General features: G+C 39.6%; 1 protein-coding gene across 1 annotated transcript in view; it reads right to left on the minus strand.

Moving 5' to 3' along the window:
* Positions 1-23983, minus strand: part of LOC141132490 (protein diaphanous homolog 1-like) — a 57190-nt gene that overhangs the window by 905 nt on the left and 32302 nt on the right. Inside the window, exons 10-11 of the mRNA XM_073620955.1 lie at positions 12277-12363; positions 7197-7243 (exon numbers count right to left, since the gene is read on the minus strand). Of these exons, the coding sequence (XP_073477056.1) occupies positions 7197-7243; positions 12277-12363 (134 nt within the window). The remainder of the gene's footprint in view (positions 1-7196; positions 7244-12276; positions 12364-23983) is intronic.

Here is a 23983-nt window from a genome sequence, read left to right on the forward strand (position 1 = left end):
TCATAAAAATATGGTATTACGTAATTAAGTTCAGTCATTTTAGGCCACTGCATTATAAATTCTCAAGGACACATTAACACTATGCATTGCGTTAATGCACTAAACATCTTTGTCCAGTTAAACTGACAGGGATGCCCTCTTAAATATCTTAGTTTACATTTGAATCATTTGGTGGACAAGCTCCTTGTTTCACAGTTCTTTCAATCTCCAAATAGTTTTGACTGTGCACAAAGTGAATTTTTATGTAGGCAGTTATACTGCCACACTAGTTTTTCCTGTATATTCATTATTTCATGTTTTCTTATTTCTGTAATCTTATTTTTGAGATGGCCCCCTTAATGCTTAGTTTAGGCCTCTTTCTCAGTCATGTGAAAGGATCTACCAATATACTGTAAAATACAATGTACAGTACAAACATTTAAGAGTCTAAAGTATTTACTGAACAAATAGGTGCATAGCATAAAAAACCAAATGGGTTTTTAGGGCTCAGGAGTTTTGCTTAAATAGACTCAGATGAGCAGATATCAGAATAATCTGTGGCTTTTGGCCTGGAACAGTTTCAGACAGCAGGTTATACCAGTGTTAAGCTGCCTTCTGCAACTGTTCCAATCGGTATGCATTATGTACAGATTGTTAAAGACAGCCATTAGAAATTAGGCAGTCATACCTAACGTAAATGCTACATGCTAGTTCCAGCACATTGACTGGCGAGGTTCCCTGAAAATAGTATGGGTCAAATGAGTCAAGGAACAGCCGCTTTCATCACATGCCTAAATACCCAATGCATTCTTTTAAAATGTAAAGCTCACCTTTCCCTCATAGGTGTTAAAAGAAATTAGATTTTCATAAAGCATGATTCTGGGCACAATAAACTTACCCAGGTTAAAGCAGTTATATATTCTGTTGCCAAAAAGCAATCCCCAATATACTGTCTTTAATTTTAGATTTGGCAAATCTGTCCATTTACAGCTCTGGCCCCCTCGGATTTCTCATAGACCCCAGCATTACAGTTATATATCCCTCATCTAAACGCTATCCACAAAACATGCAGCCCTAGGCTTCATTTTGCGAATGGCCACTTGGGGAGGAAGGCAGAGAAAAAAAACTGTGGCCCTGGGGTCTTTGAGAACGAAAGCACTCACTTTCAAGCAGGCCATAACTACAGAGGGAGCTGAATGAATCCCTGACAACAGCCTGCAGCCTTCTGACTTTTGTTTGCATCCTGCACCTACTAGAAGGAGCTCTTGATTGATGGCGGAATGACTCTACATAAGGCTTTATACAGAACACTGCAGGATGTAAACAGAAGCGGTCAGGCTGTGGGGCACATCAAGAGGAATGCACTGATGCCTGCAAATAAAGGACTTAGTCCCATTTACTTTTTTCTGGGTCCAAGAACACTAAACCATAAAAACAAAAACAGAACATGTTCATGCTCTCTTCAAATGTTGTAGAATGTTGTACAATAATAAGACTAGGACTCCTTTAACAAATACTGCTCTAGCCTTATCCAGCCACTTTAATATTTAGCAGCTAAGAATCATTTTGTTTTCAGAAACTACAATACTACAAAAAACATGGAAGTTATGTGAAATGTTTAGAAAAGTGAAAAATAATTCTGTTTTACACATATTGCCCTGTAGAAAGAACTAGCCAACTGAAAATTAAATAGGTGCATATGATCATGCAAAATTCATGCAAAGTATAAAACATGCAAGGTCACACAGCACAAAGAAATTGCAACCCAGCCAAACTAAGCAGTACAAGCTCTTAAATTAAAAAAAAATATTGCAAACCAAATTCACAATGGAATAAAGCACTCCAGATACCCTGAGTTGGACATTCTTATTAGAAGGGGCTAATATACTACAATTATTATATAATGCCTCAGAATAACACCATATAATGGGCATTCATATTTCTTTCAAAAAGGGAATGATAAACTGCATTTATAATATACTACCTCAACATTGCATACCAAAATGGTACCAGTCACTTAGAAAACTGGTTATGTTCTGGTTGAAGAAATTTTACAAAAAAAAAAAAAAAGGAAGTGTACTTCTATTGTGTGTAAATAACATTTGTCGCTTTTTTTTTTTTAAATCCTACTGCCTGAAACTCATGCAGCGTTATTTACAATACGAAGTCAGTAGAGAAAATGTGCAACTACGTATTGCAAGCAGAATGAAGTAGTAGAATTAAGTACACTGACTATTCAGTCAGTGGATTTGTAGAAGAAAAGAAAATTGTTCTACAGGTTGTTTAACATTTCTAAAAATACATTTTAATTTTTTTAAACTAAAGAAAGGTGCACTTTTAGTGCTTTTATCCTTTTCAGGCCCCCATTCTTTCCCCAGCATTTTCTGTTATGTTATACACTATACACCTAATACGCAGCTACCCACGCTGACCTGAATGATATCTATGTCTAGCAATTTGTCAAAATCTTCAAAAAAGTCTGCCAATAGGCTGTCAAGCTTAAGTCATAAATGTGGATTAGGCACAGGGCTGAAAAGGTTGCTTAGAAAATTGACTGATAACTGCATTTTGGGTAAGTAAACCATATAAAAATTAAAAAAAAAAAACACACTGGTGGAAGAGGCCTTATTTATTAATGGCCTTAATTATATTTGTAGATACCTAATCGCAGATTTAGTTCAACAGGCATTAAAATTAACCCAATCTTACTGTAAATATTCCTAAGCTCACAACAGTGCAAAAATGTAGGCATGTTGGGCCTGTAAACACCAGTGAGGGGCTCTAAATCTATCTATATATTATTATATTTAAATAAACTTTGTACTTTTTACTATACCTTTTCACCTTGTTATCTGGTTTTCAACCATTGCCCATAAAGTTCCTGGGGAACCCTTCTGTTTTTTCTCTCTAAATCTATAGGCCCCTGTACCAGAAGCCTTGACTTCTGTCCACATCAAGATTAAGTCCCTGCCCTAACATAAAACCTATTCCGGTGCATCTTCTGCCTTTAGTTAAACCCTTCTGAACATAACTGGGGTGTCACACTATGGTGTGTGTGTGTGTGTGTGTGTATATATATATATATATATATATATATATATATATATATATATATATATATATATATATACACACACACACACACACACACACACACACACACACACACAGTGGGGACGGAAAGTATTCAGACCCCCTTACATTTTTCAGTCTTTGTTATATTGCAGCCATTTGCTAAAATCATTTAAGTTCATTTTTTTCCCTCATTGATGTACACAGAGCACCACATATTGACAGAAAAACACAGAATTGTTGACATTTTTGCAGATTTATTAAAAAAGAAAAACTAAATTATCACATGGTCCTAAGTATTCAGACCCTTTGCTCAGTATTTAGTAGAAGCACCCTTTTGATCTAATACAGCCATGAGTCTTTTTGGGAAAGATGCAACAAGTTTTTCACACCTGGATTTGGGGATCCTCTGCCATTTCTCCTTGAAGATCCTCTCCAGTTCTGTCGGGTTGGATGGTAAACGTTGGTGGACAGCCATTTTTAGGTCTCTCCAGAGATGCTCAATTGGGTTTAAGTCAGGGCTCTGGCTGGGCCATTCAAGAACAGTCACGGAGTTGTTGTGAAGCCACTCCGTCGTTATTTTAGCTGTGTGCTTAGGGTCATTGTCTAGTTGGAAGGTAAACCTTCGGCCCAGTCTGAGGTCCTGAGCACTCTGGAGAAGGTTTTCGTCCAGGATATCCCTGTACTTGGCCGCATTCATCTTTCCCTCGATTGCAACCAGTCATCCTGTCCCTGCAGCTGAAAAACACCCCCACAGCATGATGCTGCCACCACCATGCTTCACTGTTGGGACTGTATTGGACAGGTGATGAGCAGTGCCTGGTTTTCTCCACACATACTGCTTAGAATTAAGTTCTATCTTGGTCTCATCAGACCAGAGAATCTTATTTCTCACCATCTTGGAATCCTACAGGTGTTTTTTTAGCAAACTCCATGCAGGCTTTCATGTGTCTTGCACTGAGGAGAGGCTTCCGTCGGGCCACTCTGCCATAAAGCCATGACTGGTGGAGGGCTGCAGTGATGGTTGACTTTCTACAACTTTCTCCCATCTCCCGACTGCATCTCTGGAGCTCAGCCACAGTGATCTTTGGGTACTTCTTTACCTCTTTCAACAAGGCTCTTCTCCCCTGATAGCTCAGTTTGGCAGGACGGCCAGCTCTAGGAAGGGTTCTGGTCGTCCCAAACGTCTTCCATTTAAGGATTATGGAGGCCACTGTGCTCTTAGGAACCTTAAGTGCAGCAGAATTTTTTTGTAACCTTGGCCAGATCTGTGCCTTGCCACAATTCTGTCTCTGAGCTCTTCAGGCAGTTCCTTTGACCTCATGATTCTCATTTGCTCTGACATGCACTGTGAGCTGTAAGGTCTTACATAGACAGGTGTGTGGCTTTCCTAATCAAGTCCAACCAGTATAATCAAACACAGCTGGACTCAAATGAAGGTGTAGAACCATCTCAAGGATGATCAGAAGAAATGGACAGCACCTTATTTAAATATATGAGTGTCGCAGCAAATGGTCTGAATACTTAGGACCATGTGATATTTCAGTTTTTCTTTTTTAATAAATCTGCAAAAATGTCAACACTTCTGTGTTTTTTTGTCAATATGGGGTGCTGTGTGTACATTAATGAGGAAAAAAATGAATTTAAATGATTTTAGCAAATGGCTGCAATATAACAAAGAGTGAAAAATTTAAGGGGGGTCTGAATACTTCCCTTCCCCACTGTATATACACACACTGTATTCATTTATATTATATATATTATATTTATTATTGCCACTTCTGACCGGTCATTTGTGAAATGCATTAGTTATAGCTACAGCCACTGTTCATTTGCAAAATCTGTGGAATATTCTGTGATGGACAGTGTATATACTGGAAAATTAAAGGAGAAGTATGGCCAAAGCTTTTGTTGCTTATACTTCTCCTATGGATCACATGAGTGCAGTTCATTCTGCACTCCTGTGACCAGTTTTCAGTCGACAGCGGGCTAAGGCCCACTGTCGGCTGATGTCACTCAGCCAATCCTGGCTCATGAAAGATCCTGACCACATGATCGGTATTAGCCCAGACCATCCGATCGATGCTGCATCCACCTAGATGAGTATAATTCTTTGTTATTTTAAAATCTCGAACTTCTCTTTTAACCACTAGCCGACCAGGCGCCGTAGGTATACTGCAGCAGGTTGGCACGGCTGCGCAAATCACCGTAGCTGTACGTCGCTCCTTTAAGACGTCACAGCAGGCGCGCGCACATGCCCGCTGCATGTCCCCGGAGTTGACGCGATGACCTCTGGGCACCCGTGATCGCTCGTGACAGAGCGAGAACCGGGATCAGTGTGTAAACACACAAATCCCGGTTCTCTCAGGGGAGAGGAGACTGATCGTGTGTTCATAATAAGTATGAACACTGATTGGTCTCCTCCCCTAGTCAGTCCCATCACTGCTACAGTTAGAACACACCTAGGGAACACAGTTAACCCCTTCCCTGCCAGTGACATTTATACAGTAATCAATGGCTATTTTTAGCTCTGATCACTGTATAAATGTCAATGATCCCAAAATAGTCTCAAAAGTGTCCGATCTGTCCGCCGCAATGTTGCAGTCCTGATAAAAATCACAGATCACCGCCATTACTAGTAAAAAAAAAAAAAAAAAATTATTGCTCTATTTTTGTTTATAGCGCAAAAAATAAAAACCGCAGAGGTGATCAAAGACCACCAAAAGAAAGCTCTATCTCTGGGGAAAAAGGACATACGTTTTGTTTGGGTACAGGGTCACACGACCGCTCAACTGTCAGTTAAAGCGACCTAGTGCCGTATCGCAAAAAATGGCCTGCCAGGAAAGGAGGCAAATCCTTACGGGCTGAAGTGGTTAAAAAAAAAAACAAAACCTGGATGGTAGATGGCATCGTTCTGTGAATTTTTTCCCAACTGTTTTCTTCTCTTTGGCCTCATTGAAAGCCTTTTAAAAAGGAGCAAACTTTTTATATGAATTGACTAAAATGAATAACATATATTTTGATTTTTTTTTATCTTTGACTGTAATTGTGATGGATATAACATATTGACACCTCAAATATCCCCCATTTGGCAAATGTTTTTAGTGTCTAATTGGTGGAATAGTATGTCCTGTCTACTATGGGGATTCTAGGGATCTAAGTGTATCCTATATAGAGAACTATGTCAGCAAAAATTCACAACCTATTAAAGAATTTTTTGGCCCCTTTTGAGAGCCTTATTGTACCAATTATTGTACCATCCTGATAAAACTATAATTTATGAATCATTAACAACCAAACAAAACTGTAATTTCTAGGACTACAAAATATGAAGTTGGTAAAAAATGAAACCCTTTCAAAATCACTGCAGTTAAATCTAGTGGGATCAATTTAATTACAAAAGATGTGAATTTTGACACTCTAAAGATGTGTGTAAAGATAATAGCAATGTTTCTATCCATAACAGAATATAATGAATTGAATTTTTCAGGGCTAATCGAATGTGGATTAATGTGTTTGAAAAAGATCAGTTAAACAAATGTAAATGTTAGTAAAATAAACTAACATTTTAAATAAATACATATAAGCAGATTCAAGAAATTAGTGTTTAGATGTATAGTATCATTAACAAAAATCAAAATCTTTAACTGTAATCTATTGGCTTGAGAGATGCTACTGGTACATCTGACAAATTGTAAAAAATACTCGGTGGTCAGTGACTATTTTAAGGTGTGAAATGTAAATTAAAACAGCAACTGTCAATACGCACGTTTGCATCATTACTTGGAACACATTGCTTTTTGTGTCCTATACGGAAAAAGCAGATGTCAGTCTACATGTTGTCGGTTTCCTAAAATTTTAATTCCTTGAACTAGGATACCTTTACCCAATGACAAAAGATGGACTTGTATTTGGCGATTTATTTTTCTAAGACCAGCAAACATCTCTCAATCCATATTTTCATGGACTTGGCAAAGCTTGAGCTTGTGCAGAGCCAACTATGTTAGCTATAAAAGTGTTAACATAATACAAATCAGGTAAAAAAAAATAATCTGAAATGAAAATGGGGTCTTGTGTTTAGCAATAACAAAAAACGACAAGTTGTTATTAGCACAAACACATCACACAAATGCACCCAGCGTTACCAGGTCAGGTGCCTGCTCCTCCTCCTCACTGAGGGACAGGAGAGAGTCTATTAAGAAGAAACAGAACATTAAGGAAAAAAAGTCCTATAATTCTGTGATTATCCATTTTTCAAAACTTACCTTTTTTACTTCATGTCAATAAAATGAGGAGGAATGTAAACATTTTTTCTTGTATTTGGCATTGATGGAAACCAGTGGGGGCATCCTACCTTAAAAAGCAGCCAACTTACAAAAAATGTATAAGAAATATTTTGCTTTTGCTTGGACAGAAGGTCAGAGGTCACCACAAGTCTCCCATCTTCTGAGTGTTTATTATATAAAGGTAGGTAGTTGACAAGCAGCAATTGTCAGACTTCAGGTGACCTCCAACCCCCCTGGCATTCCAACTAAAGTGTTTGTGTCTGACAAATTAATTGGACTAAACGAGGACAGTTTATAAATCTCTCATAAGTAAGCCTGCATGGATACAATAAAAGACTGGATACAGAGATTTCTGAATTAGTCCAATCATGGCAAGTTTTTTAAAAAGCAGGTAACCATAGCTCAGGGCTGCGTTGGAAGCTAAAAATCCCTCACAGGTTCCCGTATTTTTTTTTTTTTGTACAAACTAGAAACAGCTCAATTTTTCAAATAATTTTTCATTATCCATTTTTACTTCTCCACTGAGAGAACACCAGCTGCATGCACAAGGGCTGAAGCATAAAAATAGAGGAAAGCTAAACAGATTAACCCACAGCAGCCAATCAGCTGACTTCCTAAACCATCCCTGGAAAAAAAAGCTTTAAATGAACTAATGCTATACCCACTTATGGCAAACAAACAGGTTTACTTAACAGTCACCCTCTCCAGCTGCAAATATTCACCTGCCCTTTGCTCCAGGATAGCTAAAGATACACCTGGCTACCAGGAGAATGTGACCAATTTTCCCATGTGGCATCCAAGCACTGTAACATGAGGCTAAGAGAGAGTCATGAGAGAGAGAGGCTTCTTCACTTTGCTCCAGGCAGCTAAATGAAATGGTTTTGCCATACGAGAAACGTGAGTATATACAGCAGTAGTGGGCAGCAGTTAGGTGAACATGCTACTTTGCTCTGCACTGGGTAAGACCTGTTTTAAATAGCATTTTTGTTACACAGCAAAAATGACTGCTGTTGCTTTGCTTTAGCATATAAAAATTAGTCAGAATAATTAATTGAAATTGTGGTCGTCACATAGAAAGATAAAACTGTAGAAACATTAGGACTGCTCTCCTAACCCCCAGTTGCTGGAATCGTACAACTGGTCCTTTTGTACCAAGGACATCTTAAGCCTTATTTCACCCTAGGTCAAATACACAAGTAAACCTTTAACTGCCATCTGCTGACCTGAACGGCAGTCATGGTCTATGCTGCAATAAAAATACCATTAGTTAGATACAAGAATCATGCATACAATTAATTTCAATACCCCTCTAGGAATCTTTTTATATGATAGGTTAATGAGAAACCACCCGTAAACACATTTTATGTTGGCGAGAAGAATAATACACTCCATGCCATGCCATGCCAGATAGAGAACATACAGGCCTTATTTACAAAGATTGAAATGCCTATTCATAGTAACATTTTATTTCTGGAAACGCAGTGTATTTAGCTAAAACCAACAAGGATGTGTCAAGTGGGTGTATAGCCGTAGTCTGAAGTGTACATTCCTCTAGACACATTATTATGGTCCAGAAATATCTGTGGTAAACTTATATAAACTTGGATTATGTTCACACATAAACACTTTAAATTTGGATTCAACAATAAAGTTGACTCCCATAACTTTTTAGACTGGTAGTGAGGGAAGATATACATACACCTATGAGAGATTAGCAAATATACATTAATATGAAAAGTAATGTGGTTAACTAAGAATCTCCAGCTGCTTCACAAACATGCAGTAAAGCCATCTAAAGGACAACTCTGAGGCCTTGCAGCGCTTCATTCCTTTAATCTGTTGAAATCAGTGTACAGCTGCTTGTTCATCTCCCACCGTTCAAAACTATACTGGTATTTTAAACAGCTTCTGACTAAATATGCCCTGCAGAATTAGTAAAGTGAATCTGCAATCTACATTAAGGCAATCATAGATATGAATAGTTTAGTGCACTGCAGGAAACCGTAAAGGACAACTTCACTAATGTGAAGTGGTGCCATTATAGCTGTCATATCAGATGTAAATTTACAGTGTTATGTAAAGAAGAGTAAAACAAATAACTTAATTTTGAACTTCATGTTACTGGTGCCAAGTATTCAGGCCTTTTGACTCCTTCCATTGGCATCTCTAGCTCTATAATAGTTTACTGGGTGGTCTGGATAGAGTGATATGCCCACAAAGTGCAGACAATTATTCCAAATGACATGCCCATATTCAATTTAGCTTTATTCTGAAATATAAATCCAGACAATAAAAACCTAGTCAAATACATATTAGTTTATAAAACGGTGGAGGATCTGCCTGTCAAAGCACGGTTTTCTTTTAGAAGCTATAATAAATGTCACTTGGTCATCATGTCACCGGTGAGGATGCCAACAATCCTCATATCAAATATGCACAATACACGTATGTGACCATTGTTATCATCAGAACACAGCAGTGATTAATAATGCATCATTCTACAAGGACTCTATTGTTTGAATAAAGAGGGTATTGTATCAATGACCATGACCTTAAGAAACACTTCCTGACTTCACTCTGTGGCTCTGAGAACCAAATATGTTTGCTCATCATAATACATTTGTCACTGATAAAGCTCTGGCTTAAACCAGTCAATGCTGTATTCACACCAGGAGCACGGAGTCCTGGTAAGAACATGTAGCACACCTCAAATAGGTCAGTTCCAAAATATTTCTCTTTACGGTTGGGAAACTTAAAGCCATAGCATTAACTAGGGCAATAAAACCTGGAAGCCAATTGGTTTCTATGCAGAAGTGAGTCTGATTTTGCTCTAACTTTAGTAAATAAACTCCTTTGTCTTCTTAGATCAAACAACATTTATATGCATTTACAATTAGCAATCACATTTCTACCTGACTAAGCAGTATGCCATTTTAATCAGTTAAAATCTATATATAGGGATATAGTTTTTAGTTTGAGATAGAATGGGCGGTTAGAACCCTTGCTGGATTTTTATTGCTTATCTGGGGATTCAAGAGATCTCCTCACACTTAAAGAGGAAGTAAACCCTGGTGGGTTTTACTTCCTCTTTATTTCCTTGCAAAGGTAAAGCATAACGAGCTACTATGCAACGCATAGTAGCCTATTATGTGTCACTTACCTGACACAGAAGCCTGCGCTGTCACTGTTTTCCCCACGAGCAGGGAGCTTCCATCTTCACCCCTCTTCTATCCTGGGCCGCGAACTCCGGCTCTGTGACTGGCCGGCGTCGCGTGACGTCACTCCCGTGCATGCGCGTGGAAGCCGCCAGTCACGGCATAACCCCTAATGGAAACATCACGATGTGCCCTTTCTAAAGGGCACATGCGTCGATGACATCGGCGCATGCGCCATAGTTATCAGCGATCGTCTTTTTAGTAAAGATCTCATAAACCGTGAAGGTTTAGAAGATATTTCAAGGCTTACCCGTAGGTAAAAGTGGTTGTACAGGGTGTACAACCACTTTAAGCCCTGTATCCAAGGGCCAAACATTGGGTGGTATCATCCGGTCCAATAGAAACCATCCGAAATTTGGTGTGTACGGCAGCAGGTCCGGTTTCTGTCGAAGGGGAATGACCAAAAAAGGTCTGCTGAATGGTTAGCCAATGGCTTAGAGCGCTGGCCAGCGTGTTCTTGGGGGGGAGGGGGGGGGCTGTCCCCCTGTAAGAACACAATAGCTCAACGGGGAGGTCACTGTACTAACATTGGATAGATAGTACAATGGCTCAAATAGGAGTTAAAATACTTCTTCCCCTACAATGTACAATACAGAACAATTTAAAACACAGCTGTCATTAATATGCCAAAAGTAAACTGCTCTTCCATAGAACAGAATATGCAAGAATAATGAAATTCATTCAAATCCAAAACATTTATAGTAAAGGAACAGACTGTGTATCATTTAATATCGATCTGCTTTTTACTTTATCTTTCCCAGCAGCAGCTGCCAATATTGAACAGTTTTAGGACAAATTATAATTTGTACAGCACCGCACCCTGAAGTGACTCACGGCTGCACAATTGCTTAAATGAAAGCTCTATTTTGGCAAGCATGCTCTATCATGTAAAAACGTGTTCTCTCCACAAATGATCTCAGATCTAAAATAATGAAATCACTTTATTATTAAGGCTAGCTACAAATAGGTTAGGCAAATTTGCTATGATTTAATACATTGTAAATGCAAATGCAGGTCACAATGTGTTTTAAGGAAACCTGCAGTGAAAAAAATGGTGGGCTGGCCAGTTTTACCTAAAAATGCTAGACATTGATGCAAGACAACTATGCAGATTACTCATTCTGACTTCACATCCTGTATACTAGTTCTGGCTCAAAGTACTGTTTATGTTCCAGTGTGATAGTTCCTAGCACTGTGTAACTCATACAATTTTAAAGAATGTCAGAAATGACAGCCCCTGACCTGCGGTCCTGTCAGGTTTATGTTAACAAAAGCCACATGATGCTTATTTAAGACAAAACTGTATTTGCCCGAAATCCTTTTTTTTTTTTTTTTTTTTCTTTTTTTTTTTTTTAGAGATGCCTATTTATCTATACAGTATTACTTAAAGTCACACTGATCACCTAGCATCAATAATTGATCAGAAACAATATGCATTCGAAGCCCTTTACATCTGGAAAAATGGCTTTACATTATAAGTGATTTTTTGTATCAGAGTGCAGTCTGTTATTTTTCCTTTAGAATATTTGATCTGTAGAGTCTTTTAAGTTTAGATTTTAAAATTATCCTATTTGAATGCAGTACACCAATAAATAGAGTGAAACATTATTTAAATCTTAACTGCCAACAAATTGACCATAAACCCTTGTGGGCTCTTCCATGATTGTAAGGTGACATCTATGAAACAGAAGTATACAAAGTGCATTATTAATAATGGGGGTTACCTTGCCGTGGACCTCTTTTTCTTCTAAATGCAGCACCGGACTGTAAGGCCTCCAGTAGACTGTCCATCACACCCGTTTCATCACCCTCTGTAACAACAATCACATAAAAACAAACTTAGATAGGGTGGTCTTTTTAAGAATGCTAGTTTAAATTAGATTAAATGGATTGTACACATTCTATAGTAGAAACACTTAAGTACAATGCTATATGCCTTTCCCGGTCAACCCAGAGCATAAAACTAAAATGTGGCCACAGTATGCCAGAATACACAGTCTCTGATAAGCTTCATACTGACAAGAGAATGAGTGTTGGGGGTGCCTCTGTTTTACTACATGCAAAGGGTTTTATTTTCTTCTAATAAACCTCCGTTCACTGTTATTCACATGTCAAATGACCACAACGTTGCTTCTCCATGCAAGTCTTGGGGTACTTGCACACAGTACTGATGTTTGAACATCTGTATTCCTGGACAAAATTTCTTGAACTTATTTTGCACATATTTGTGCCTATGTATATACATGAGTATAATTAATTCTAGCTCTCAGAATGGAATTTTAATCTATTCAAATTAACATTGTATGTGCGTAAAAGTACTGTAACTTGTAGCAACTTTTGTTTTACTCATCTACATGCAGCACACGTTTACATGTCTGTAAGTACAGGCACATTGAAAACAATGGGTTACATTTAGATCAGTAATATAAAGCCTGTGTTTTTAGACAGCAGTGCGCAAGTAGCCTTATTATTGCTACTGCCACAGATGGAGGAATCCCACACCACAGCAACATTTTACCAAAGATATGTTCTGGAAAATGTGCAGTGAAAACATTTCTTTCTATTGGCAAATGGAATGACTTCTGAAGAAGCTCTGCAAATGTTAATTACATCTGACATCAACATGTGCAAATGAATACATGCAATAGACCAAATCACTAGTCACCTATCACAAGCAATATTCAAACTTGTCACACTGAATTAGAGGATTGAAAGGATGAATTTATTCTGAAGAAACAAACTATGTTCAACGTCAATTCCAAGCAGTAATCACAGCATGAACTGCTAATGCTAACCAGCAATCACGGCAACTGAGCTTAAAGTGATTGTAAAGTCTTTCTTTTTGTTTTTTTTTTAAAATAACAAACATGTTATACTTGGCTCCTCTGTGTGTTTGATTTTGCCCAGATCCGCCTCTTCTTGGGTCCCTCTTCAGTGCTCCTGGCCCCTCCCTCCTGTCGAGTGTCCCCACTGCAAGCAGCTTGCTATGGGGGCAACCAAGCCGAGTCTTAGCTCCGTGTGTCCATTCCGACACGGAGCCCCGACCTGTCCCCTCTCTACCCCCGATTGTCTAACTGACTTTAATTGGCAGCCGCGGGAGCCAATGATGCTGCTGCTGTGTCTCAGACAATAAGGAGGAGAGGCCTGGATGGCTAAGACACTCATGGACATCGCTGGAGAGAGATGGGGCTCAGGTAAGTAATTAGGGGGATGCTGCTGCACACAGAAGGTTTTTTTATCTTAATGGATAGAATCCATTAAAATAAAAAAAAACTTCTGCCTTTACAACTCCTTTAAAGCCAGAACTATCACTTAATTTAACTTAATCTGAAGTGTTCATAATTTAAAGCAACCGCATTTCAGATGGTACCGACGTGTTTGGTAGATGGGTCTACTTCCTGAGGCCTTCATTTATAACTTGCTTTCTCTGGGTTTAATGCACCACCAATGAGGTTCAAACTTTAAGGCCGTATTTAAAGCAGAACTAAAGTCCACAAAAGATCACCTTCGCTCCAGCGATGTGATGTCCGCAAAGTCCCTTTTCTCTCTGGCTTCTTCTGGGTGTGGGGTCTTTGGCCATCTTGGGAGGCCAGTGGGGAAATCTTGGACCATGCACATAGGTATGGAGTTTATTCCTTCTGACACCAAGGTGTGCCAAGAAAGTACACTTAGTGTAAATTCCAAAGAAGACTATGAGCAGGTAGGTAAGTTTGTATTATTGCTGAAAAGACATTGCATGTCTCTTATGCAATAAACATTGCACAAGGCTTCCTGTATGTGACTGAACATGAAGAACCTGCACTGGGTTTGTTTGGGAAAAGCTCTCCTGCATTAAAAGCAGGCAAGCAAAAGGGGTTCACAGATTAACAGATGACCAGGGAAGATAGTAGGGTGGCCTGGTGCACTACACCCCACTATCACCGTGAACATGAAAGAGGAGACTGAGCTCTATAGGCATTTCAAGGTATATGTGGAACATGCCTGGCAGGGATCACATCATGAGGTGCTGTCAAAAACAGTCCTCAAACTGATCATACTGTTGTAGAGAACTGAATGTGTACATCTACTTTGCATAAACGATGTTCATTTAAACCGCATTATCTGTAGATACAGATAATTCCAGCATTAATAAAGATTTTAAACCTATGTAAAACCTGACCCAGCACGTAGCTAAGCGACTGCGTGTGCTTACTGGCCAGGTGCGGTGACTACTCAATCGAGATTTTCCAGCTTGTCACTCAGCCTGGCTGTTGAGTGTAGATCTCCAGAGGAAGAAAAAAAAAACCAAAACAGGAATAAGAACTGCGCAGGGAACTAGGTCGTCACTCCTGAAACATGAGGCATAAATAACTGGGCTGCCTATAGCAGAGAGGGGGATTATACCAGCTAGGACTACCCATAGGCAGTGCAGAGTTCTTTTTTTGCCTAATATCCTACTCCTGTAGGTGGCGCTATAAATCCCAAATCAAGATTATAGTGATTGTAAAGGCAGGTTTTTTTATATCTTAATGCATTTTGCATTACAATAAAAAAACTTCTGTGTGCATCAGACCTCTCAGCACCCCTAATACTTACTTGAGCCCCATCTCTATCCAGCGATGTTTCAGGAGAGACTCGGCTGCCCGGGACTCTCCCTCCTCATTGGCTGAAACAGCAGTGGCGAGTCACTGGCTCCCGCTGCTGGTAAAGTCAGTGAGCCAATGGGGGTGGGGGGGGAGGCTGGGGCGCCTAGCCATGGCTTCCATGGGTGAATGTACATACGGAGCTGCAGCTTGGCTCTCAATGGGGGGAGTGGCCAGGAGCACAAAAGAGGGACCCGAGAAGAGGAGGATCTGAGCTGTTCTGTGCAAAACCGCTGCACAGAGCAGGTAAGTATAACATGTATATTATTTTTAAGCGAAAAAAAAAACAAGACTTTAGTATCACAATAAGAAGAGATGTATCAGTCAATGAATGCAAGAAAAACTATTTGGGAGAGGGGTTACTGGTCTGGTCTACATCTTAAGGTTTATGAGAAGCTGGAAGGTTGGACTAGAAGCTGTCAATGTTCCCCTAAATGGATAAGTTAATTAGGTATCAAGTGAGTCTGTTCCTATTTTAAAAAAGTAAATTAAGTTTGCAAAGGCATTTGTTCTACTAGCGGATTGAACAGAAAAAAAATTATCCGATTCCCCCATCAACACATTTGGTCACACATTTTGATCCATGAAAGGCCCCTTAGACTGCTTATGTTGGGTAAAGCAGTATGTTTAAGCAGTTGGAGGAGATTATGAAGCTATCACTATGTTTATATGTTTGGGGCTCACTTTAAAGAAGAACTCCAGCTAAAATTTTTTCCCCCATTCAGTAGGATTGTGCCCACATAGATTAACTCCTTGTTTGTCTAGGGGATTTCAGAGAGGAGATATACTTAATTAATTCAGCAATCATTAGGAGCGCAAGACCTGTCTCCCCCCCTGCACACTAGCGGTCTTGTGAATGGACTGTTTCTGGACTCATCACGCCCATAGACCAGCTCTGGACGTGAAGATGGCAGGAACAGACAAAAATTGCTTTAAATATAAATTGCTTACTAAATGCGTAGAGTAACTTGTTTTTCTTCTTTTTATCTAAATGGATTCTTAGCAAAAGCTGTGCAAATATATAGGCAAGGTAAAAACCTATTCCAGAGTGACAGCACAAAAACAAAATCTGCATTCGACTGTGTGGAAAAGCCTATATGGCACGTTCCAAACAACCACCTAGCCAACACTCTATTTAACTAGCTATATTTGGATTCGTGCAACCTGCGTTTATCATAAAAATAAAATGTGGATGGGGCAGGATGCCAAGATGTTCTGCTTGCCTGGAGGGGAATCAGAGCTTGCATGAATACATGTGTATACACACAGATCTCATGTGCCCCTATCAACAGAGCAGAAGGCTCTATGCACCAACACACATTTGGGTCAAGAGCGATCTCATCTTGTTTCTGTACTGCATGTAACAGGGACTAGAGCTCACAGCAGATCCGATCACACTCTGACAGAGCAGAACACTGATTCTCTGTAACATCCACTGCAGTAAACGCACATAGTATTTGCAGACGGTTGCTGCCTCTGTCCTGTAATTTGTTAGAAAATATAGCCATAAAGCTTCGCTCATTTCTCCCTCTGCTGGCCACAGTATAAAGGCTATTATCAGCACGTGTCTAAAATACACACACAGCTTTTTGTGAATCAGCTGCACAAAGGAAGAATCCCACGCTCTGGCATGATGCCCAAAGCAGGGGGGAGGGGGGGGATAGCATGAGTTATGGGAATTTCTTCCTGACGTTTCATATTACGTGCCATGCCTTCACCGCACTGCAGACCTGTCCTCCCCTCCTGTCTGCATTGCACAAGCCTGGGGAGGGGAGAGAGGTGAAAGGGTACAGAGAAATCAAAAGCTGGGTCCATGCGCCCTCTGCTGGATGAAAAGAATATAGCAGTATATTGCCAAAATGAAGAATGGGTAGCAGAAATGACAGCAGGGATATTTGTTCATTCATTGTAATAAGCAATCAGAAACCCCAGACAGAAGGGTGGCTTTATTTCTCCACAGCCTTATGACAGAAGTCTGTGTTACACTGTATTACTGAGTGTTACATAACACTGAAAAGGGGACAGATGTGCAGCACATAAAGCAAACTAGGGTTAGCAAGATGGGCACATGTTGATTATTTTCACTGATCCCTTAACACAGCAGCTGGATCAGATTTATAATTATTTTTACTGCAGCATCTTACAGAGAAAAAAAATCACCATAAACAAAATCTAGATGCAACTGCTGTATTTGTTATGCTTTATCTACAATGTAACAGCTAACAGATACCTACCAGGTATCGTGTGGGTATTATTAATTCTGAGATGACAGGGCTGCACAGCTTGCCGAGTCATTTGTAGAGGTCAGAAAACCTGAACTACAAGTAAATAAGCCTGCTCTGCCATAGCACAAACAAGTGGGTGGGAAAGGAACGGGGGATTCTAAAATGGGAATTCCAAAGCCTACTCCCTCGTGTTGCTGAGATCAAACAGTTAACCCTGAATTAATCAGTGTCCTTGCCCCTCGGTCACTATAGCAACATGTGAAACCTGAATCTAGAAATGCATATTAGAACATCTGTCACTGTTGCTCTGGCTGCTAAAGAGATGTCAATGCTGCCATCTGGTGGTAGAATGTGGGTGTAACTGGTGACCTAGATAATGGAGCTACTAGGCAAAGACATCAAGCTGTTATTATTCATGAATCCTTAAAGGGAGGCATCACAAGTACTTTTCTGGGACTCCATATTCATTTATATTTAATGATAAAGTACTTGACAATATCTGTTGCAAGCAAGTATATGCAGATGGGTAATTTATTGATTTTTTATTTTAATGCTCTGCACAAAATGCACGTACATGAAAGTCAACTGTGCCAGCTAATAGAGTATGTCTGTTTTAAAGTTTGTGTTTTTTTTTTGTTAAAAGCTCTGTTGTATCTTTTTCCACAGTGCACTTTTGGACACATCTAAAATAGTCTGCTATAAGTCTGCTACTTTATTTTGAACATATAAATTAAATTTAATTGAGGATTATAGTGCAGGTGGATAGTCTTAATCCTAACGCTTGCCAGATTAGGGCCCTGCAATGGGCTCTGTTTTTAAAATAGCCATACATGGCCTAAATATCAGCCGATTCCTATTTAATAGTCCAAAATTCAAACCGTAGGTGGCACCGTCGGTACCACCTGGCTCAACAACAACATTTAAAATAAAAGGAGCTGGTTGGAAAACGGTCGGCTGAACAGTGACTGCATCCTTCTCGATGCAATCACTATTTAGGTATCCACACAGCTGTGACTGTCTAAATACAATACCAATAATGTAAATTCCTCCACATCTAAGTGTGTATGGCTAGCCTTAAAAAGATCCCCTAATGCTATTTTGTCTTAGAATAAACATTTCTCTTCCAGGGGTGGATTGATAATGGCCTGTAAATGATTAGGTGATTTTCTTGACCATAAAGGAATTCGTCAAATCCCCTACTTGGTGTAGCAGTTGAAGGTGCCTCCATCTGAGTATTTCCGTTTCCAGCAGATCCTGCACTTTCTGCGTTCATTGCAGAGATCTACATGTGATATTACTACGCGCACGGCTTTTGAGTCCAGATGTTTCCAGGGGGAGGCCCAGAGGGGGGGCATCTCTATGCTGTACAAATTGTTTGCTTACCCGTCTGGACTTCGGGAAGGAGATTGATTTGAGTGACTGGTGGAAGTGGTCTCCTCATACATACAAGGGTATCTTTAACACAGCCCTGGCGGAGGGGGGATAGATGGTACCTGGTGCCTGATTGCCTCTCGAAAATGTATCAGGGGGCTTCCTCTCTGTCTTCGGGGATGTGGTCAACCTAGTACGATGTTTCACGTATGGTGGACCTGTGCCAAGGTTTGCTGGTTTTGGATTAGAGTTCATTTCCCGATCTATTCTGTGACCATGGTGAATATAGTTAAAAACCCTAAGGCAGCTCTTAACGAGCCTGTTATTGATATTCCCAAGCACGTTCAAACTTTAAACCACTTTATGTTTCTTGCTGCGAAAGTTGCTACAGCAACCAGCTAATGCTGGTCAGTATTTTACAGGATAAAACTGCTAAGTTTGACCGTGTTTAGGATCCTTGGATTAAGTATCTTCAACTCCTGGCTGATTGAGGAGTGTAGGCGGTGGAGGTGGGCGTTCGGACAGTCCTTTTTCTTTATCTCATTCTTCTTCCATTCCTTCCCTTCTTTCGTCTCTTTCCTTTTCTTTGCCTTTCTGCCTTTGATATCCTGGATGGTTGTTTACTCCCTAAGACCCTTTTCTTTATGTTGAATTCCTACTTTATCTGGCATCCTCCTAGGTCGGGAGTAGCTGGTGGTATATTTGATTCCCCTTTTTATACCTGTTCTTAATGTTTTGATATGCACCACCTGCTTTGTGGATCCTATGCTTGGAAAAAATTTCAATAAAAATATTGAAACAGAATAAACATTTCTCAGGAATCCCAAAGTGGTTGATCGGGTGACCAAATATCTCAGAATTTGGTCATGCGATTTCTGCTGAAGGACCACATCTGAACTTTTGATTTCTCCTTCAGAGAGAATATGGGACCATATACTATGGGGAAAGTCACTTGGCCTGTTGCCTTATCCTAGGACAGCAAATTTTACAAAATAGGTATTTAAGAGTTTCTTCTAGCATAGCCTGGGTGGGCAGGATGCTGTCATATTTCAATCAGAACTGATTTAAATGAACGCTTTGCAAATTAGATCCCCATGGATCACTACACAAGGTTTATTTTCCTATATATGAATAATTATGACAGAACCAAAGACTTAGAATATGTTACCCCAACATTTCATATTCCTATGTGCCTGTTGTACCATGAACTAGTGTTAAAAAGTGTCCTGTTCTCTTTGTATTGCTCCCTTTTTGTGAAATACCAAGTCCCCGAGCTGAGAGCTCATCTATCCCAGCTTATTCAGGTTACTGGCTGTGCTTCAATGGTTGGCTCAAATCCCCCCCCCCCCCCCCCCCATTCACAATGAAGATCAATGTACTGCTGTTCTTTCACCCCTATCTCTTATAAAAAAATAAAGATATTTACAATGTTTTTGTACATATAGGTGCATCTCAAAAAAATTGAGTATAATCAAAAAGTGAATTGCAGTAATTCAATTCAAAAAGTAAAACTCATACTATATAGCTTCATTACACACAGAGTGATATATTTCAAGCATTTCTTTCTTTTCATTTTGAGGATTGTGGCTTACAGCTAGTGAAAGCCCAAAATTCAGTATCTCAGAAAAATAGATCATTAGAGAAGACTAATAAAAAAGATTTTTAATACAGAAATGTTGGCTTACTGAAAAGTATGTCCATGTACAGTATAGTATGCACTCAATACTTGGTCAGGGCTCCTTTTGTATGAATTACTGCATCAATGTGGCTTGGCATGGAGGCAATCAGCCTGTGGCACTGCTGAGGTGGTATGGAAGGCCAGGTTGCTTTGATAGCATAGCGGCCTTAAGCTTGTCTGCATTGTTGGGTCTGGTGTCTTTCATCTTCCGCTTAAAATACCCCACAGATTCTCTATGGGGTTTAGGGCAGGCGAGTTTGCTGGCCAATGAAGCACAGTGATACCATGATCATTAAACCAGGTATTGGTACTATTGGCTGTGTGGGTAGGTGGAAATTTCTGATGGAAATCAGCATCTCCATAAAGCTGTTCAGCAGAAGGAACCATTACTTGCGCTGACTTTGGACTTGATAAAACACAGCGAAACCAACACCAGCAGATGACATGGCTCCCCAAATTATCACTCGCTGTGGAAACTTCACACTGGACCTCATGTAACTTGGATTCTGTGCCTCTCCACTTTTCCTCCGATTTCCAAATGAAATCCAAAATCTACTTTCATCCGAAAAGAGGACTTTGGACCACTGAGCAACAGTCCAGTCCATTTTCTCCTTAGCCCAGGTAAGATGCTTCTGACGTCTCGGGCTCAGGAGTGGCTTGAAACAAGGAAAGCAACAGTTGTAGCACATATCCTGGATAAGTCTGTGTGTGGTGGCTCTTGAAGCACTGACACCAGGCGTAGTCCACTCCTTGGGAATCTTTGCTTCACAATCCTCTCAAGGCTGCCGTTATTCCTGTTGCTTGTGAACCTTTTTCTACCACACTTTTTCCTTTCACTCAATTTTCTAATAATATGTTTTAATACAGCACAGCTTCTTTAGCAATGACCTTTTGTGACTTACCCTCCTTGTGGAGGGTGTCAATGACTGTCTTCTGGACAACTGTCAAGTCAGCAGTCTTTCCCATGTAACCTACTGACCAGACTGAGAGACCATTTAAAGGCTCAGGAAACCTTTACAGGTATTTTGAGTTAATTAGGTGATTAGAGTGTGACACCATGAGTCTACAATATTAAACTTTTTCACAATATTCAAATTTTCTGAGATACTGAATTTTAATTTTTTAACTTGCTGTAAGCCATAATCCTCAAAATTAAAAGAAATGCTTGAAATATATCACTCTGTGTGTGATAAATCTACTTTTTGAATTGAATTACTTAAATAAATGAACCCTGATAATTATCCAATTATTTTAGATGCACCGGTATATGCACACACACTTGAAAGAATATAAAATACAGCCTATGTGGAGTAGCACCTATGTTGGTCCATAGGACCAACATAGAAATGAATGGCAAAACCTATTTCAAAGTGAATGGGTTGTTTTACAAGGTGTGGGCTCAAATACACTTTAAGATGCCAACAGACTTAAAATATTCATAACATCTGAAAATATTTGGATTAGATAACACGTTTATGTCTATACAACTGCTCCAAGACTGTTCTCCTTTAAGGACAATCTATTGGGCAAGTTAAAAAACCTGTTCCCTTCTCCTTTTCCCCTTTCCTCTGCCCCATAAGCAAAGTCTGCCAAAATCTCTCTTCAAATGACTATGCCTGAGCTGATCACGCCATGTAAGTGCCAGTGTTTGTTCACACAGCTTTCTTTAACATTACAAAGAGTAACAATATGTAACACGGGCAGAGCAGCCATTTTGGACTAAATTAAAAAACCAAAAAAAACCCCAAACATTCGCCCAGAGCAAGCAGTCAGATCCTTGCTTTAATTCACTGATCAGCCCACATAGGGTGTAACTATAGCTGCAGTGGGACTCATTTCTTCCAGACCTATGAAGACCTAAGGACCAACATAGGTGGTACACCCCGTAGGCTGTATTTTATATTCCTTCAAGTGTATCTAAAGCCAAAGTCTTGTTTTTAAATATAATTTATAGTTCTGGATACAGTGGGGGAAATGGTTTGAACCTCTGCTACGTTATTATTGCCATCGGTGTCCCCACTAGAGAGATTCACCCTATTCTTTCTAAGCGATCTTTGGGCACCTGGACACATTTGACAGCTGGCACCAGCACATGAAATGAAGGAAAGTTTTCCAATGGGGATACCAGTTCCTGTGTCAGCCACATAAGAGGTCATTTTCATTAGCACTAAAAATCTAACGAAAACGGGTTTATCCATTATATTCACTACGCTATAAAAATGCCTTTAGATGGATTTTATTTTTTTCTGTGTTCTCAGTTGTCTAAGCCACCGGCATGCTGAAAAACAGAAGATGGTTGATTGGACAACTATAAAATTTCTTCTGAGAAACATAATGCCCTTTGTTTCCTAAATCAACTTTCAAGACTGCCTATGCACATAGAATAAGTTACCCAAACCCTAACTGGGGAAATCAAACAATCTTTTTGTGTCACACTGACCTGCAAAGAATGGTATGTGTATATCACAGCAAGGACAAAGATATGAATTCAGCACAAAGCAAGGAAATTGGATATTTCAATGATGTAAATACAGCTCTAAGGCTCGATACAAAAGGCTGAAAACAGCATCTGGCCTTCATCATAAGTTCACTCTACAGGAAATATCTGGATCATGAACAACAAGTCACATTTTTCCGAGTCATGGAAATATCTAACGTGTAAATATATGCATATTTTCACAGAGCTAGTGCAATTCTAAGATTACAAATAATAAATTAACATTCTGATATCTGCCAAAATGGTTTTGTTTTTATAAAAGCTGTGCTAAATACATTATGTCCTCCAGCATAAGACAAACTGTCCACATAGATTCTTAAACTGGCAAGATGCTCTTCTGTAATGTCTGTTCTGTAATGTCTGTTCTGCATATGACATCTGGAAACTATGTGGCAATTTGTGCAAGCATAGTTTTCTAAAACGCATTCTTTAGTAGATAAAAACTGTATTAGATACGTGGCAGAACAAATACTTAGCCTGGGATCAGGTGACACAAATTCCAATGCAGAAAAGCTTTTAAAGCAAGTCAGGGAAAAAAAACAAAAAAACATAAAAAACGCCAGCATAATCCCCTAAGAGCTTGCATCAAAAGATACCTATTCATGCCTTTATATGTCTGGTTTCTATGCACCGTGTATCCTCCACTATTGCTATGCGGGAACAAGTGCGATTCCAGTGCCAGTTCCTGCATCGCATCTCCCTCGCAGGCAGTTAACACTGCCTTCTGCGAAAAGTTAATGACACCCCTCGATCGGTTTACAATCCACAGAGCAAACTGTGAATTTGGACAAGGATTGGATTGCATGGGTGTAAACACCCATGCAATCCGATTCCAGTGCTGGGAAAAAAAAAAAAGTTCCTGCACCTTTTTCATGCGAATCCAATGTGAGTACAGCCATACAGTTGCACAGACATTGCATGTGATGTGATCGGCACAGCAATGTGGTGCGAATCACATGCAATGTCTGTGTTCGCAATAGTAGGAACCTAGGCTTACTCTGTTTATGTCTGTATTGGAGCTGCAGAAGAGTACAAAGA

Source organism: Aquarana catesbeiana, linkage group LG03, assembly GCF_042186555.1.
Source record: "Aquarana catesbeiana isolate 2022-GZ linkage group LG03, ASM4218655v1, whole genome shotgun sequence".
Taxonomy (NCBI): Eukaryota; Metazoa; Chordata; class Amphibia; order Anura; family Ranidae; genus Aquarana; species Aquarana catesbeiana.